Source organism: Neodiprion fabricii, chromosome 1 (genome assembly GCF_021155785.1).
Source record: "Neodiprion fabricii isolate iyNeoFabr1 chromosome 1, iyNeoFabr1.1, whole genome shotgun sequence".
In the NCBI taxonomy this organism is placed as follows: domain Eukaryota; kingdom Metazoa; phylum Arthropoda; class Insecta; order Hymenoptera; family Diprionidae; genus Neodiprion; species Neodiprion fabricii.
This window is the reverse complement of record NC_060239.1, coordinates 3177444-3193562: the sequence shown is the minus strand read 5'-3', so window position 1 is coordinate 3193562 and position 16119 is coordinate 3177444. Positions and strand designations below refer to the sequence as shown.

The 16119-nt window shown below is 50.6% G+C and overlaps 1 protein-coding gene across 1 annotated transcript in view; it reads right to left on the bottom strand.

The window, feature by feature from the left end:
• LOC124188180 (homeotic protein antennapedia) overlaps positions 1-16119 on the bottom strand; it is a 64834-nt gene that overhangs the window by 7852 nt on the left and 40863 nt on the right. Inside the window, exons 3-4 of the mRNA XM_046580710.1 lie at positions 6824-7048; positions 5596-6602 (exon numbers count right to left, since the gene is read on the bottom strand). Of these exons, the coding sequence (XP_046436666.1) occupies positions 5596-6391 (796 nt within the window). The 5' untranslated portion in view covers positions 6392-6602; positions 6824-7048. The remainder of the gene's footprint in view (positions 1-5595; positions 6603-6823; positions 7049-16119) is intronic.

The following is a 16119-nucleotide window of genomic DNA, read 5'->3' as shown; positions in this document are numbered from 1 at the left end:
TGGTTGTAGAACTAATCCCCGCGTGGGGTTCAAACTTCTGAAACTATCCATGGCTGTGTGTAATCTGAGAGAGTCGGAGGTAAAGGGCGGGGAGTGTTCCAAGGTGACTAGACGAGTAGGACGATAAAGGGGAGGACAAGAACGAGGGAGAAGAAATTAGAAGAGGAGGAAAAGGAGGAGGAGGAAGGAGCGGCAGGCATTCGAGGCAAACGCCGCCCGTCGTGCTGTCGGCCGATGAAGACGGATCGAGGTTTCGCGGCCGAGAGAGACCGCGAGATCACCCGGATAAGGATCCGAGCTTGCGAGAGAAGAAGCGAGACAGACGAAGAAAGAGAGAAAAAGATGGAGAAAGATACAGACGGAGAGAGACGACGCGGCCCCGCGAAGCGGAGGACGGTCTGATCCCGGTCGACGAACATGCCCTGCCCCATCGCCCCTCGGGCCAGACTCTCAAATTAACAGCATACCGATCCCGCCGATCCTCCGCACGCGGAGAGAAAGAATTCGGTAAAACTCCGCGGAATTCCGCAGCGACGTATCACGGTTTCAGCGAGCTTTCGCACGTCCGTCCATCCGTCCGTTCCTTCGCGGGCGAACGATTCCAGAGCTTAACCGAACCGCGGTGTCATTGGATCCCGGGTTCCTCCGCGGCGCCGTTGCGGAGCGGCCGCACCGGCGAGGTTTGACTTTAAACGCGCGTAGCGATAAATTAACGGCGTTGGGTTACGCAAGGATCAAATGTCCCTCGGAGTATGCCCGCGAGATTTATGGGTCTGCCTTGGAGCTGCTGCCTTCGCTCGAGCTCGCGCAGCGTGAACCGAACCAGCGCAACATGCCGCAACTCGGTGCGTGTGCGTTCCGTCCACACGGCCGGGGCTTCGTCCGTGATACCGACACCGGACCGACCGGGCCCCCTTGCTTATTATAGGCCAGGGTACGCTCGTCGCTCCTCTCGCCCCCCCGCCCGATATCTTCTGGCGCTGCCGCGCCGAACCTGCTGCACCGGACCCAACTGGTCTTTCGAGCCGCCGCAGGACACGCCAGGACTTTTCAGATTAACAGCTAGCCGGATGTTGTAACCCGCTAATAAGGCGCGGTCCGCACCAGACTCTGGGTCCAATTAAACCAGTCTTGCATATACGCGGGCTTGGGAATCGGCGCCCGACCTTCGCGATTAGATACTAGAACTCGATCTCCGACGTTATCTCGGTTCTAAGATGGAACGGCTTTTCTCATTCTCGGGTATCCGCGACTTGTCTAACCACGATTTCAACTTCGTTTGGTTCAACACCAAACCCAACTCACAGCTCGAACCTTGGACCGGGACCTCGACTCGTTCGGAAGTGCGGCAAAAGAAGCGAGACGACGATTCAAGACCGGGACCAACTATTCATGCGCGAAAGCCTGCAAGCTTCCACCGTCGCCTCGCAGCTTACGACCGCTTTCGCCCCACCTAATATCCTCCGAATAAATCTTAAAGTGCCCAAGAATTGTTGAGCGAACTTTCGCAGCTCGTGTGGATACGTAAGTGAATTTAATGCGATCAAGAACCGTCCTACGAATTCCCATGCGCGATTATAAGCATTTCTGTAAAGCAAAAATAACCCCCTAATTACGAATTACCGTGAAAGTTCAAGGAGTGGTCAACAGGTCGTGACGTTTGACTATCAGGATCGTAGGGGGTGGTAATTATGGAGCAGACCGAAGACCGACTGTCAGCGATTGTCGCGTCCGCTTCTGTACCTAACGAGTTTGGAACGCAACGGAATAAAGCGCCTCTCGGCGTCGAATCCGTACATTGAATCGTATGCCCGGAAGCTGTGAGTTTGAAGAGAAAAAAAAGCAAAGAGAAAGGGAAAGGAAGAGAGAGAGAGAGAGAAAGAGAGCAAGAGAGCAAGAAAATTCTCCCCGACCGTTAAATCGCGGCGAGGTGTACCAACGCGTAGACGGAGGGGGATTGCCAAGCAACCCCGCGTCACAACAAAAAGGGAATTATACTGCCCCGCCTGGCCGCGGGCCCGGGGGATAACGTATTCAAAGGGGTTAAAGGGGGCCGCGGTGAGGCGAGAGGGGAGCCTCGCGTTTTTGCCCCGAACGTCTGCAGCACGGCGGACAGACGGACGCCGGGATCCCGCAGACAGACTCCGACTAGACCCCGGAGCGGTGCCGCGGCGTTTTGAGATAATGAGCGAAAAGCGGCTCCGCCGAGTCGTGGGCCAGCCGTCTAATCTCACCCCGAAACTCGTGCAGGCGTCGTCTTCGTCTTCCCGACTCGGCTAGCCGCGTCACGGGTCCTGCGGCTGATACTATATGCGGCATGGCCGCCGCGCACGAAACCGACGAGAGCCTAGCCGCGCGTCTTCCCGTAGGATCATCCGTCATCGTCATCCCTCGGCTACTCCCCCCTCGCCTGTTACCCAAACGCCTAGCTCTCATCCTCGGGACTAGCTTCATTTTCTTCGCTCCGTTCCCTCCTCCCATGCTCCAGCCCCCTTTTGAATTCCAAAGCCGCCACCATCGTTCCGGTTCAACCGACGAGAAATGCCGACCAAATTATAATTAAAAGAAAACTCCTATTAACGAGAACATCCATGACGGATTTTCTCCTTCTTCTTCTTCTTCTTCTTCTGTTTCTTATTTTCGGACGAGAGGAGGAGACGGGTACCTACCGATGAGAAAAATGTGCGCCTCCGGTACACTGGCGAGTAAATCACTGCCGCTTGCGGTTCACCGTCGTCAGCAAAGTCCAACGAATTCAGCGCAAGCGGCCAGGACGATCGGACCGCGCGTGCGAAATGTTTTTGTCACGTCACCCGTCGCACTAGCAGAGCTTTCTTACCGAGCACTGAATCAGAAATAAACGAATTACCCCGCGCGTACCCGCCGCCGCCGATCTACACATGAATAACGTGACCAGGTTATAAAATATTCATGAGGGGATATCAAATCATAAATCGTCCCTTGGACCTTGTGTCAACAATATCTTTCGCCCTTTCTTTCTACACTTTTGCAGAGGTAACGGAGGCTCGCCTGGAAGAAAGGAACCGGTCGAGTAAAATCAACGTCACCTTTTCAGGTTGGCTACCGGAGGATGATGAGATTTGGATTGATCCTATGAAAAGAATCGCCGCGATCGTTGTTTCAGATCTTCATAAAGCAGAGCGGAAGTTTCCTGTCATAATTTCCGACAGCCGACACAACGTATCTTTGAAGACAAAGGAAATCGAGGTCTCCTTCGTGTCGGCGGAAGTTTACCGCGATTCTTCGTACGTTCAAAACTCGAATACAAACGATACCGCGGCCTCTCTTCTCTTGACATATCGCGTCTAATATTGTATTTTACCGTTTCAATTTGCGGCTTAGACAGGCTAATGGATGCGAGCTCGTAAAACATGAGGTCCGTTCGTTCACAAAAAGGAACGTAGCGATGTATTCGTCACGAGTGCCCGCGGACAGCTTATCACAAACAGAAACTGTACACGGTTTCATCCATCACCGGAAGCCGTGGCGACGATATGAAAGAAATTTTCAAAAAATTTTTTCCTTCAAAGAAAATTAGTTCCGAGTAAATTCTGCGGAAATTACCTCAGCCATACGTGGCATCGGACGCCTGGAGAATTCCGCGATCAATCTCTAGACGTCACGTACCTTTTTCTTACCTAAACTTTTTTCCGAGGCAAACGGATAGGAAGGCAACGAAATTCTTACGGTTTTTTCGAATGTGTTTTTATGAATGCGCAGGATTATATACCTAGATCGCATTGAATCTGCAGCGGAACGACGGGACGATGCATAATTCATCGATTTATTTATAAGCTCGACGGGAGGCTCGGGATTTTAATTTGTTACAAATAGCGAACAAGTTGCTACATACTTTTTACAAAAGGTGACGGTAATTCGAGTCGGACATGAAACGGGTTGAAAAAGGGGGAAAAACAACGTGCGAGATGAAGCCAAGCTGGGTCCATGTGCCGACATCTGTGAGAAAGCTCGGAGACCCTCTCTTCCTGCCGTCGTTGCATTCGCGTCGTCATACATGAGGAACGGTAGGCCTGCTTATCGGCCAATCACGCGGCGAGGTTACCCTACCTCGCCGAGAAGAGACGGTACCCGCGCAAGGTATGCTTCGAATGAAATTTCAAAAACGCAGGGAACTCGTGGAAGACTTACCGAGAGCCTGGATCTTATCGCGGAAGGTCATTCGGTGGGTCGAAAACGTTCCACTATCAGTTCAAGCGACCCTCTTCTCTACTCTCACTGGCCTAAGCTCGAGGTCTCGATTGCACTGATTATTATTCCGCATTCCGCGAATTCGATGTCTCTTAAGCTCGTTATTATTTCTCCTCTTGGAAAAATCCATCAGGTACGTTATCACGGAACGAAACAAAATTCGCAAGAGGCGAGAAATCACGAGGAGTTTCGCGGAGAGCGAATGAAACGCGTTATGGCAAAGCCCGGTGACTTACGACTGAGCTGAACGTCATACTCGCGCAACTAGGACCGACCTTCGTGCGGATTGAGAACCGAGGTTAGGTAATACCTCGAGGTATATTTCTCAGGAGTTGGGCAATATGCTGGGCCATAGGGGGTCCAAGGGTGGTGACGAAATAAGAGCAAACTCAGCGGGGGTCCGGACGCCCTACAACCTGTACAGTTAAGCATCCGATACCTGGCCGCCTCAAAGGGCGGTATACAGACCCAGACGTAAGTTACGACCGGGGCTATTATCACTTCGTTAAAACCGTCATAAATCCTCCCCTTGTTGCGCGCTCTTTCGGGTCTTGAGTCGCTATAGTTTTCTCCGCAGTAGCCCGGTTTCCAAAACGCATCCTTGGAAGTCTCCGAACCTCCTAAAAATCAACGCCTGCGTCTGTTGGCGGAATTCGACGTCGAAGAGGTGGAGAAAAAAGAGTGATTTTGATGAGGAGAAATCGCGCGAGGTTTCGGTAACTCGATAGTCAAAGCACAGGCCGCTCAGCGATGGCATAAAACTGGATGGACAAGAATCTTGCAGTCTAGGTGCACGAGCTTCTGGTATGAAGAGGCATGTAAGTAAGGCGAGTATACTCTAGAAACGGTAAGCGAGGAAAAAGACTTTTATGGGGCTGGTAACCGCGCGCGTTGAAACTGACGGGCTAAAAGGTCAGGGTAATAAATAACCCGGATCGCTGCGACGTGTCTAGAAAAGTGGAGGCATTGTGCCGCGGCGATGCAGCGCGCTCTCGGGCCGGCAATATCTGTTCGCAACAGTTGATATACAATCTGGTCTAGTTTTACGCACGGTTGCGGCACGGCCGGGCAATTCTCTCGAACCGGGCTGCAGGTATCCCGCCGCAGCGATTGTCAGTACCTCGAAGCTACCTGGAAATAATTTCGAGAAAACGTACGCTCACCGCAGCGTTCAAGACTTCCGAAAAAGAGTCGACGCGACACTGTGGATTCAACCGTCCAAAGTGGATCTAGAACTCGTTCGGACTGCGGCAACCGCGAATCTCCGTTCAGCGAAGAAATACTCCGACGACGAGTAGCCTAAGCCCTGAAATATCTCTAAGCTGGAAGCATACGATCTAGTATAGGAGGGATCCGCGCGCTTACCAAACTGACTCCTCATCCAGGGATAGAGCGGACTGGGAAGGTTGGCACCGGCGGTGCCCTGCGGTGCTCCTTGCTGCTGCTGTCCGATGGGCGACGTGACGACGCCCTGATGCTGGGGGGGAGGTTGCTGCTGCTGCTGGGGGTGCATGGCGGCCTGTTGCTGCTGAGGAGCGGCCTGCTGCTGTTGTTGGTACATCATGTGCTGCTGCTGCTGCATGTGCTGCTGATGTTGCTGGATCGGAGGTTGCTGCGCCTGCATGTGGGGATGCTGGGGGTGCATCTGATGGTGCATTTGCGACTCGACGAGGGGGTCGGGGCTGTCGGGTCCGTCGAGGACGCCACCCTGGTGGTCGACCGCGGCCGCCTGGAGCTTGCAGCTCGCGTAGACGATCGGCGTCGACGGATGTCCGTTCGGCGTTGGCGTGTGCCCCATGTGCCCACCCATCGCCGAGCTCGGCGACGACGACCTGTAACCGGCCATGCCGTCCATCCCCGCGTGCTCCTGCTGCTGCTGGTAGTAAGCTGCGTTGCGAATGTCCATTCGATCGTAGGGTGGAAACCTGGGGTACGGCATGCCCTGCTGTCCCGCCGTCGCCCCGTAGTGGTGACCGGGAACACCCTGCCTGAGGAGGCTCGGGTCGCAGGGGTCGGCGGCCTGCTGAGGCTGCTGCTGCATTCCCTGGGTCTGCTGGGGCACCTGGACGGCAGCCCCGTAGTGCTGCTGGTGCTGATGGGGGTGCTCGACCCCGCCATTGCGAAGGTCAGTAACGAACTGATTGGCAAAGTACGAACTCATGCTACCACTATCACCGCAAATCCACACCTTTTCACCCGCGCCTCTATCACCGCTAAGGCTCCGTTTCCTTATTTCGTTCACTCGATATTCCACTTTACTTTTCTACAATGCGGATTTCGTGCACACTTCACTGATTCTCGTATTCTTTAATATACTCGTACAGGTTTCATTCGCACTTATCCGGAACGGTGACGATACGGCACCGAGTTTTCTTTTTGAAAAAAAAAAGAAAAAAAAAAAAGAAGAAATATAACAATACCAGAAAATCACACGCACTTCTTCGTATATCACTTTTTACTTTTTATCCGGCGTCACCGGGGGTTTCGGGGCACGGTTGTGGGGCGGGGATTAGATTTTTCAACAATTCCAAATTGGGGATGAAAGAACAAAAGAAACCAACAAACTTGGTCACACCACCACACCGAGACTTACCGAGGGGCGTAGATGCTACTCTTGGCCGCACTAGAACCACGTTACTACCGTTTCCGGGCGATAAATAATAGCGAAGCTTCGTCCTCTCCGTGATAATTAGGCAGATAATTCCGATGATGTCGGACTCTCTTGACGATGGATCGGGGAGGCGCCGATGACAACGCGACGGTTGTTATGTCTCCTTCCTGTTCCGTGCTGCTCGCCGCTGTCGACGCTACGCCGCACCTGTAACACGTTGGGAAGAAAAATTCTATATTTACTCCGTGCGGTTTTGATCAGATCTGAATCAGCACTCAACTATTATTATACAAATGCGGCTTTCGAGCCGGAGCGCGCTCGCGTGGGCACAAAGCCGGCAATCAGCGGGCAAAGGGAAAACATCTCGCCGGAATGACGGAGACCGAACAGCGGCCGCTTGCTCCCATTGCGCAAAAGCTCACTTTACCAAAGTTTGACTGGTGAACCGAGGTCTGTTTCAGTGACAGACGGCGACGGGCACACGTGCTCGTCACGCTGACGGCCATCGCCCAGACGGCCCTCGTCTATGCCTGCAACCGTCCTACTTCCAGCCCTGCGTCGCGTCGTTGTGGGCGGGCTAAAACGATCGCTAAATTTGGAGAAAAATCTCACGAGTTGATTTTAATGGCCAGCCGCGTGTTGGCCGATTTCTTTCATGTCGTTACACTCTCGTAAGCTTTGACTACGACTGTGATACACTGTCGGCGTTAGATTTGTACAAAGTAACAGCTGCGCTATCTCGCCCACGTTAATCATTGCGGTCATCAAAGTCGTTTAATTTCCTTCAAATTGGCCTCAAGCTTGGTTCGGAGCCATGTCTCGTGGGTTTCTTTGCACTTTTACGTCAGCTCTACTGCCGTACAATCTTCAGCGTTAATACACGATGCTGCACTGTACGGATTAATTAATATTCATCTAAAATGTTTCCTTGTTTTGATATGCGCGAACGAATTTTTTCAGCGGACAGAATTTGCATGCAACGACGCATTTCACGTTAAATTGGAACTGCGTAGGTGAGCGGTGAATCTTATAGTGGATAATTTAATCACTGAGATTTGCAAACTCGGATTAATCTTGGTATGAACTTGATTAGAGGAGTAACTACAGTGAATAATAACTAGCTGTGAATACAATGCAATATGGTTGGAAATAAATTTTTCAAAATATAATACGCACATTTCCTGACCAGGAAAATTGTGAATGCAAACTCTTTCGCACGGGTAAAAATAAAAGTTGCCGAACGGAACGCTGAGTGCCCGCGAATATGGATTCACAGGTCACGTCTGGAGTATAAATAATTCAAATAACGGTGCTACGCCGTCTGTGTTTTACAATAAAAAAAATTACCTTTCTTTTTTTTCCGACGAAACAAAAAATATGACGTTTTGTAAATTGATATATGTGATAATAATAAGTGATTCATACAAATTCCTCGAGCCAATAGACTCGCATGTAATAGTACAGACAAATGCTGCTATATCCACAGTGGATAACGGACACCGAATATGTGCAGATGACGAGATCCTGACCAAGGGCTCGGTAGGCAACCAGAAAATCGAGATGTATTTTAGCTTGCATACTTGCAGGCGCCATCCGAGCAGTGCTGCTCATTCAGTGTATCTGATTTTCACGCCTGGTTAATTCTCTCTCGAGATACGAGAGAAAGGATTCGTTGGATTAATCAAATATGTATGTAAACAAGGGGAAAACATGGTTTCGCCATTCAAGTAGTTTTCAATTCAGTTGAATAAATGAGATTTCATCGGACGATGCATAAATTATTAATCCAGTGTATGATTTTTAAAATATAATTTTTTCACCTCTGTAACAATTAGAAGAAAAAAGAAGCACTTACAATTTCACTGTATATTATCGTTACATTTGGCCAAGTAAAATAATTATCTTCAGTTGCTTCAAGAAATCTTGTCTGGGTGTGTGTAACAATATCTTGGCAATTTTTTAATTACGAGTTACATTTATTTAGTTATAATGCAAAAATATTTTACAGTAAGAAATTGCACGATTTCTTTATCCGAGGGTACCGACTCTTATCTCAATCTTATCGTCTGGATTTCTCTGATACTTTCATTTGTCAATGCAGTCATATTACGTCATTCTGTGATATTGCGGCATTAACAATTTTGAAAAATAAAAAAAAAATCAAAAATCAATTTCAATGCAGTCAAAGATATTCCACTTCAACTAATAGTCCGAAACCCTTGAGGGACTTGTCCGAGATTAGAGAGCATATGTTACATAACACATCCGTCCACCCGATCTAGATGTGCATAAATTTCATACGACGATGGTTTCATCGCCGGCAGGAATATCGCGGTCTTCTGAAACCCTGCGGGGGTTGAAAAAACAGGGGTGTAAAAGTATCGCGCCTCGCGGTCCTCGCTATGCACACATGTGCGAAGCGACTCAAGCTGGAAGGATCGGCGTGCGATGGAATATACACGTGGGCGTGGGGGTGGCTGGGAGTGGACGACCCTCGGGATTTCGAACGCGGCACGCGGGTGTCGGGTGGGGGGGGGGGGGGAGTGGAGTGCGGGGGTGGATCGCGATTAACATTCCGCGCGTTCGCCCGCTGTTCGCGCGGCGCTTTCATTAATTCCCGCGTATTGATTCCCCGGATTGATGAATGGCCGCCGATAGCGCTTCTATGCGCTCCGCGCCTCCGCCGCCCCGCGTACCTGGGCACGTCCACCCCCGGGTCCGTTCTTCCGTCCGTCCATCCGGCGTCTGGCCGTCCACATAAATCGTCCCTCCTCCCAGCGTCCGATTCGAACTCAATTCCACGCGGCGACTGTCTTTGTATTTTAGTTGCTCGGGGTACCTGCAGTAAAATCGGCTTATCTTGCAAGCTCGCGAAAGGACGCTTTTGTTGCTCCGTTAGTTCGTTCGATCAACGCTTTCGCGTCGAATTTTTGAAAAGCTCGGCCAATCTGCGTCGGAAAGTTGCGTCCGACTTACTTCTGGACCGGCTGATCGAGACCCCGGAAGTTTTTGGACACCCGGTAGACAAGCGATCACGGGTGGCGGCATCGGTCGGAAGGTTCATAAACCGACATACCGTTTCTGGGATTAAGACGTTGGCCGTTTCGCCGTGAGATGGCGATAGCGATATCCGTCGGAAAGTGGTGGAAAAAACGGGGTGGAGCGAGCTTGACAGCTGGGTGGGTTCGAGGCCAAGGTGATTGAAAGCAGGGTGGAGCGCCATGGAGCGCCACGTGACGCCATCGCTGGATATAGAAGATGACGTCGCGCTGCTACGATGGCCTCTATTTATCAAAATGGCCTCGCCAGCGGTCCCTTTGTTCTCTCTAGCTACTTCTGACGCTCAGCCCCGTTTCCCTCTCGTCTCGTCTCCTCGTCTATTCTTCCGCCGGCTATCTCGCCGCGATTACATTCGAGCGTAGCATCACCGAGTCGCGCCTGCAGTCTGATACGGAGTGAGCGAAAGAATCGTCCGTTCGATTAAGGACCGCTGCAACGTAAATCGAATCGATAGGCATAAATCCTGCCGGAGGTGCGTGCCGCCTGTGTGGGATCCACAAAAAAAGCCAACCACCCCGAACGGTATCGAGCCTCTCAAGTCCGAGTAGGTGTTACAGTATGCCTGGATATCGAGAGCGGCGGTAAGATGGACTGCGATTGAATTGATTTAGGACGTGTTGACTCGTGGAGATAAACGGCCAGATGGGCCTCCGATGACTATTGGGCCGTAAATGGCACTCGTAATGGGCCGGGGCGGACCGGGACCCGTGCCGGCCGTAAAACAGTCATAAACTAACTCCTCAAGAGCCAGTTCTTCAGGAGCCAACTCGGGAAGAACCGCCGAGGGGCCGTAAAAATGCTAAGCGAAGGAGCAGACGAGCCGATGACACTGACGGATCTCTAAGATCCTCCGCGTCTTGGTGGTAGGAACAATTCAGACCGAGGATAGGTGTGCGTGAGGCAAAACCAACCAAAAGCAAAATTTTTCCGCATTACGTAACCAGACGATGCGTCTGATTGAACTTAGCAGTTGATATGACGAAAAAAAACGACGGAATCGTTGTAAGACGTCTGCAGCTTGCGTCAATGACGCTTGGAACTTTCTTGCCCTCGGTTTTGAAATCGAACTCAAACTCCGAACAGATCACCGCGATACCGAGCTTCTGCAGCGGGCGAGCGAGAAGAGCTTTCGAAAAGTTATCTGCACGCGCGTGTTCGCCGATTAGCATAATCGCGAGTCCAGGAAACCAGTTTGCAAGGACGCACGGTCGAAAGCAGCGTCGCGCGCAAGTTGCGTGCGTGCGTGGCAATCGCGTTCGTAATTCTCCTCGGCAGCTACGCCATCGTCAGCTGACCCAGAGATAAACTGCGCAGCTGGCAGATACCGGACTGCAACCTCCGAGGTAGGCTGTCCGCCGTTTGCTCCGCGTTTCGCTTGCGGTGATTTCGAATTGGAAATCGTGCGAGCTTTTCGAGTGTCCAAAGTTTTCGAGAGCTTACCCACCAACGACTCGGTGGAATCAGGATGCGGATGGCACGATTCGAGTGATAAATCCCGACGTTGATCGGACCGGCGATTCCGCTGCGATAACGCTGACGAACGTGTATAAAGATAGAGAGAACCGGTTGTCTCGAGTGGAACGCGTCAAGTCCAGCGTTTCCATTAACATTGGAATTACGGAATTTCGTATACATGTTTTCTACGGTTCGACGGTGATGCTGAGTAAGAAAATTTCAGGGTCACTTGTGAATTTGCATATAATCCGTGCTTAGGAGGAGAGCAAGCGGGAAAACAAGCGAAAAAAAAAAGATGTATCAACACCGAGATAAAGGAAGCGAAATATAACACGCGCATTACACAGCGTCACGTTTGTTGCTACATTTCGCACTATGATATCTCTCAGGTAAAAATGACGCGGACCCGATCTGCGAACGGCGAATCGCTCGCTTGGTCAAACTCGCCCGACGGAGGCTAGATCGTATCTACGGATGCTTTCGTACCCGTATAATATACAGCGACGTCCGCGCACGCTGTCCCGTATACGTAGCCAGAGATTGGTTAAACCGTCCGAAAATTATTACCGCGTTGATCATTTCGGCCGTGGACAAAGGCGGGCGATTTTCTATTATCTCAAGCGCAGCTTGTATTTAATAAACAGAAAAGCGGCGAAACGAGGCGGCTCTCCCCGGTCAGGAAACACGGAAAACGCCGGAGAGAGGGAGGGAGGGTCGATAGGGCCGCCGGCGGTGAGCGGAAGATAAACGTCATCGATTACAACCTGCACTCCTGTAGCTTTGAGGGGAGCTTGGCACTCGCGTTTTAAATCCGCGCCTCACGCGCCAAGTTTCGGACGGACGAGTTACATCGGTGCGATGAAAAGGGGAATATCGGGGTTGAAAAATCCTTCGCATCTGCAGGAAGAATGACGAGTCGGTTTATCGCAAAAAATAATAATAAAAAATAATAACAGTAAAGAATAAATAAATAAAACGCAGGCTGGCACGCGGACCGGAAAACTTTTAGTGAAGTCGTTTTTCCCGAAGCAGTAGCGTCAGATCACGGAACTAAAAGGAAGAGGGAATTAGAAAATAGAGCGAAAGCGTTTGTTGTCTGGCAGGTTTGCATAACGCGCCCAGCGGGAGGTCGAACACCTTGAACGGGCACCCTCGTGGAAGGCTCATCCCTAACTTTCACATTTTTTGGGTAAAACTTTTGCCGCTGTATGGGTACACGGACATATACATTTTTTCTATCTTCTCCTTGTTTTCGAGTCCGGGGAAACGAGTCGCTTTCACTTTGGGCCCTAGAGATCCCCGGGTCTCGAGGAAGGTCAGTGGAAGTCGGTAAAACCGACATAAAATGCGGTGAATTGTCACTAGATACCTAGTTTAATCTTGTCAGGTTTAACCGGAATGGCTCGTAAAAGTCCCATGGTTCACTTCTTTCTTCTCCTCCTTTTTGCGGCTCCGCGCGAGTCTGCTGACAAAGTTCAAGCTTCAATCGCTACCGACCCTGGGCCGCGGCGGCTCGGCTAACGAACACGAACGCATGTGGTACAATTTTTTTTTTCATACTTGTCATTAAGAAGAAAAAAAAGAAAAGAAGAGAAAACAATAAAACAAAATGAGAAATTTCCACGACGGTATAAGACGCACGTGATGTCAGTCCTGAGTCAAAGCGATTCTACTGTATCATCAAGGTAATGTTCTTTCGTCTACCAAAAATTCCTTCCCCGGACCGGGTTCCCGGCTATCGCGGTCACCGGATCGCTGCAGGCACTCCGAAACTCGAACTCGGTAATGTTACGGCGCGCGGTGACTTCGAAATTAAAGAAACGTTTCACCGAAAACTTTCGGAGCTGTAGGTACGAGAGTGAAACGAGCTGTCCCGCATCTAGGAATAAAAGCGGTCCTTGTAATAATTTCATACGACGAGGGTCGCGACGATGAGGAGAACGGCGACGAAGAAGGGCGACGGAGGGAATTCGCGCGAACATCCCTGAAGCGTTGGGACCCGCACGGCTCTCGACCGGGCGACACCAGAGTGCAAAGTTTTGACGTCACCGCGTAAATCACCCGGGTGGAAGCCACTCGCTCGTTCAGAAAGCCTGCAAATTCTCTCTCTCTCTCTCTCGCTCTCTCTCTTTCTATCTGAGCGCGGTGCCGGGATACGGGCATGTTACACGTTCGTCTGTTGCCCGGCTGCAGCGTGCACATACGTATATTATATACCCACACGGCCCATCATCCAGAAATTCCAGCGATCCCGGAACGCTATAACTTTTAAATAATTACCCGACGGATTTATTCTGAGCTACGGTCGCACACATCAACTTAAATTAAAATTGCCGACACGTTTACGGCCCTGGGGGACCACCTCGTCGCTTCGCCTTGATACTGATTAAATTTTTCCCCATTGTGCGCCCGGCTTTAGATACATACCTGTGTCCTTCCCCGTGAGCATACCTGCAGCAGAACTCGGGATGATATTCAAGGAAACGAATAAAGAAACGAATAAACGCTCGTATTGAATTAATCAAATCTCGCGCAAGCTTCCGGGCTTCGACTCGTGCGATGGGCGAAGAAGAACGAGTAAAAGAAACGGTGAAAGGTGGACGAGCCGTAGATCGTCCGGTGATGTTTATCGGTTAAACGCGACCCGGGAAACCAGTAGGATGCCGGTTTTTCCCGCCCCCCGTATGCAAAGGTGTACCTACGCGTGTGTATATACCTACATTTTACAGCCAGCCACGAGGAAAGTGATAAATAGGACCACCGAAAACGAACGTAACTCGGCTCCGTGGAAACGAGGCAATTAGGAAGCTAGTTTTGTGTTGGTACGTATCGGTACGCAGCACGTAGTCGATATTATCCTGAGTTATGTCACGCAATTAGTAAGAAGCCAGGATCTGTCAACACCTGGCTCAGGTGGCGAAGAGTCCCAAGTTACTTGACTCTTGGCGTAATAACGAATCCTGCCGGGATGACGATTCTTGTCGAGATCATATCTTGTCCGCGGTTAGTCCTGCACGTGGCGATCCTTGCGCTGTAACGGGACCGATTTTGTAATATCGTCGATTTCACCGTGCGAACGATACGACGAGGTGTGAGACCTGCGTGGTTTAGATGAAATGGGTTCACCATCTCCGGACTTTTTAATCGTCGTCGTTTGATGACGGGAAATAATTAACGAATCTACCGTTGAAACCGAGTTGCAAGATCGATTCAATCGTCGAGAATCAGCCTCTGCCGGATATTCGGCCGCCGATGTTTATTTTATCTGATTAAAAACCAGCAGAACTTGTTTTACGATTTTTATGGGTATACTTTTTCAATTTTTTTTTCCGCTACACCTGCATGTGTCCAATGTCAAACGTACGGAATACCAAATCAGCTAAATAACTACCGACGAGCGTACATCCTTCGCCAAAACTACAATCTCTACTAATTAGAATTTTTGTAAAATTATACTTCATCGAATGACGAAATCCCGTATCCTAGGAATATGAAATCGCTGCGTGACTCTCATTAACCGGCGCAAAATTTTGGATCACGATATATCTGGCTTTGCGTAATGAAAGCTTCGCTGTATACAGCCAAGCAGGCTTTAAAATTTCAAACCGTCCCAACTCTCACGCTTCTCCTCTCTTCACGTTCACAAAAACATATTCCGACAAAAAATGTGGCACTAAAAACAAGCATGCAGCAGCGCCGAAAATTTCATTTATATAAATCACGATACTCGTTGACAAGATAATAACGCTCTATTGAATATACGTTAATTTTTCTCCATTCTTACACCACCAAATTTCCCCATCAGTTTCGCTCAGTTTTAAGAACTCTTTTAAACAAAAATTTGTTCAAGATACAATATTTAATTGGGACAGAGGAACGTCTCTTCAACGGTTCCACTCCGACCGAAATACCGTAATTACCAACGACTGTTACAGCGTTACAGCATCTTCAAACAAATCAAGCAGCGATATGCATACACGTGTATATTTGTCGAGGGTAAAATGTGCAAGCGAGTGTTTCTCGAGTTGAAAGGGGGGAAAAAAAACGAAGTTTAGATTTGTTTCGGGGTAGCCTGAACGGCGGTGGTTCGAGTGCAGTCTTTCGGGGGAGTGTACCTAATGAAAAAATGTGATCCCCCGTGGCAGCTGGTTCTGCAGCAGCAGCAGCAGCAGCAGCTAGGGCTCGACGAAGGCTCGCCACGGTCGCTCCCAGGCGACGGTTCGGGTGGATCCGGGTGGATAGGAGGTCCGGGAGAGGAGCCGAGGGGTTGGCCGGGTATTGGATCCCGGGTTGGTCGGCAGGAGGGGTAGTTTGACAAGTTGACAAGAGCACAAAGGCCGAAGCACGGAGCGCGGAGCGAAGCCTGGGAGGAAGAGGAGGAGGACGAGGCAGAGGATGGTGGAGAAGGGGGGGGGGGGGGGGGGGGGAGGGAGGCGTCGCGACGCTCAACGTCCGTTCCCGCAGCGGTGCGGGAGAGGAAGACGGGGCAGCGGAAAGGGATGACGGGGAAGAAAATGGCAGGGCCGTGAACAAAAGGAAGACGCCACCCCGGCGGTCGTCTCGCCATCGGTTTCGAAGTTTCGAACAAGATTACCTATAGACGCGTCGCTACACCCACTTCGCCGAAGGGGGAGGAGGGGGTGGCTAATATCCGAAACTTTCATTAAGGGCGTGCAGCTTCTCCGGAGAAAATACCCGCTTAATTAAATCTCCGGGTCGATGAAAGCCGGGCAGGGAGAACGAGCGCGAGGAATTGCGGATGA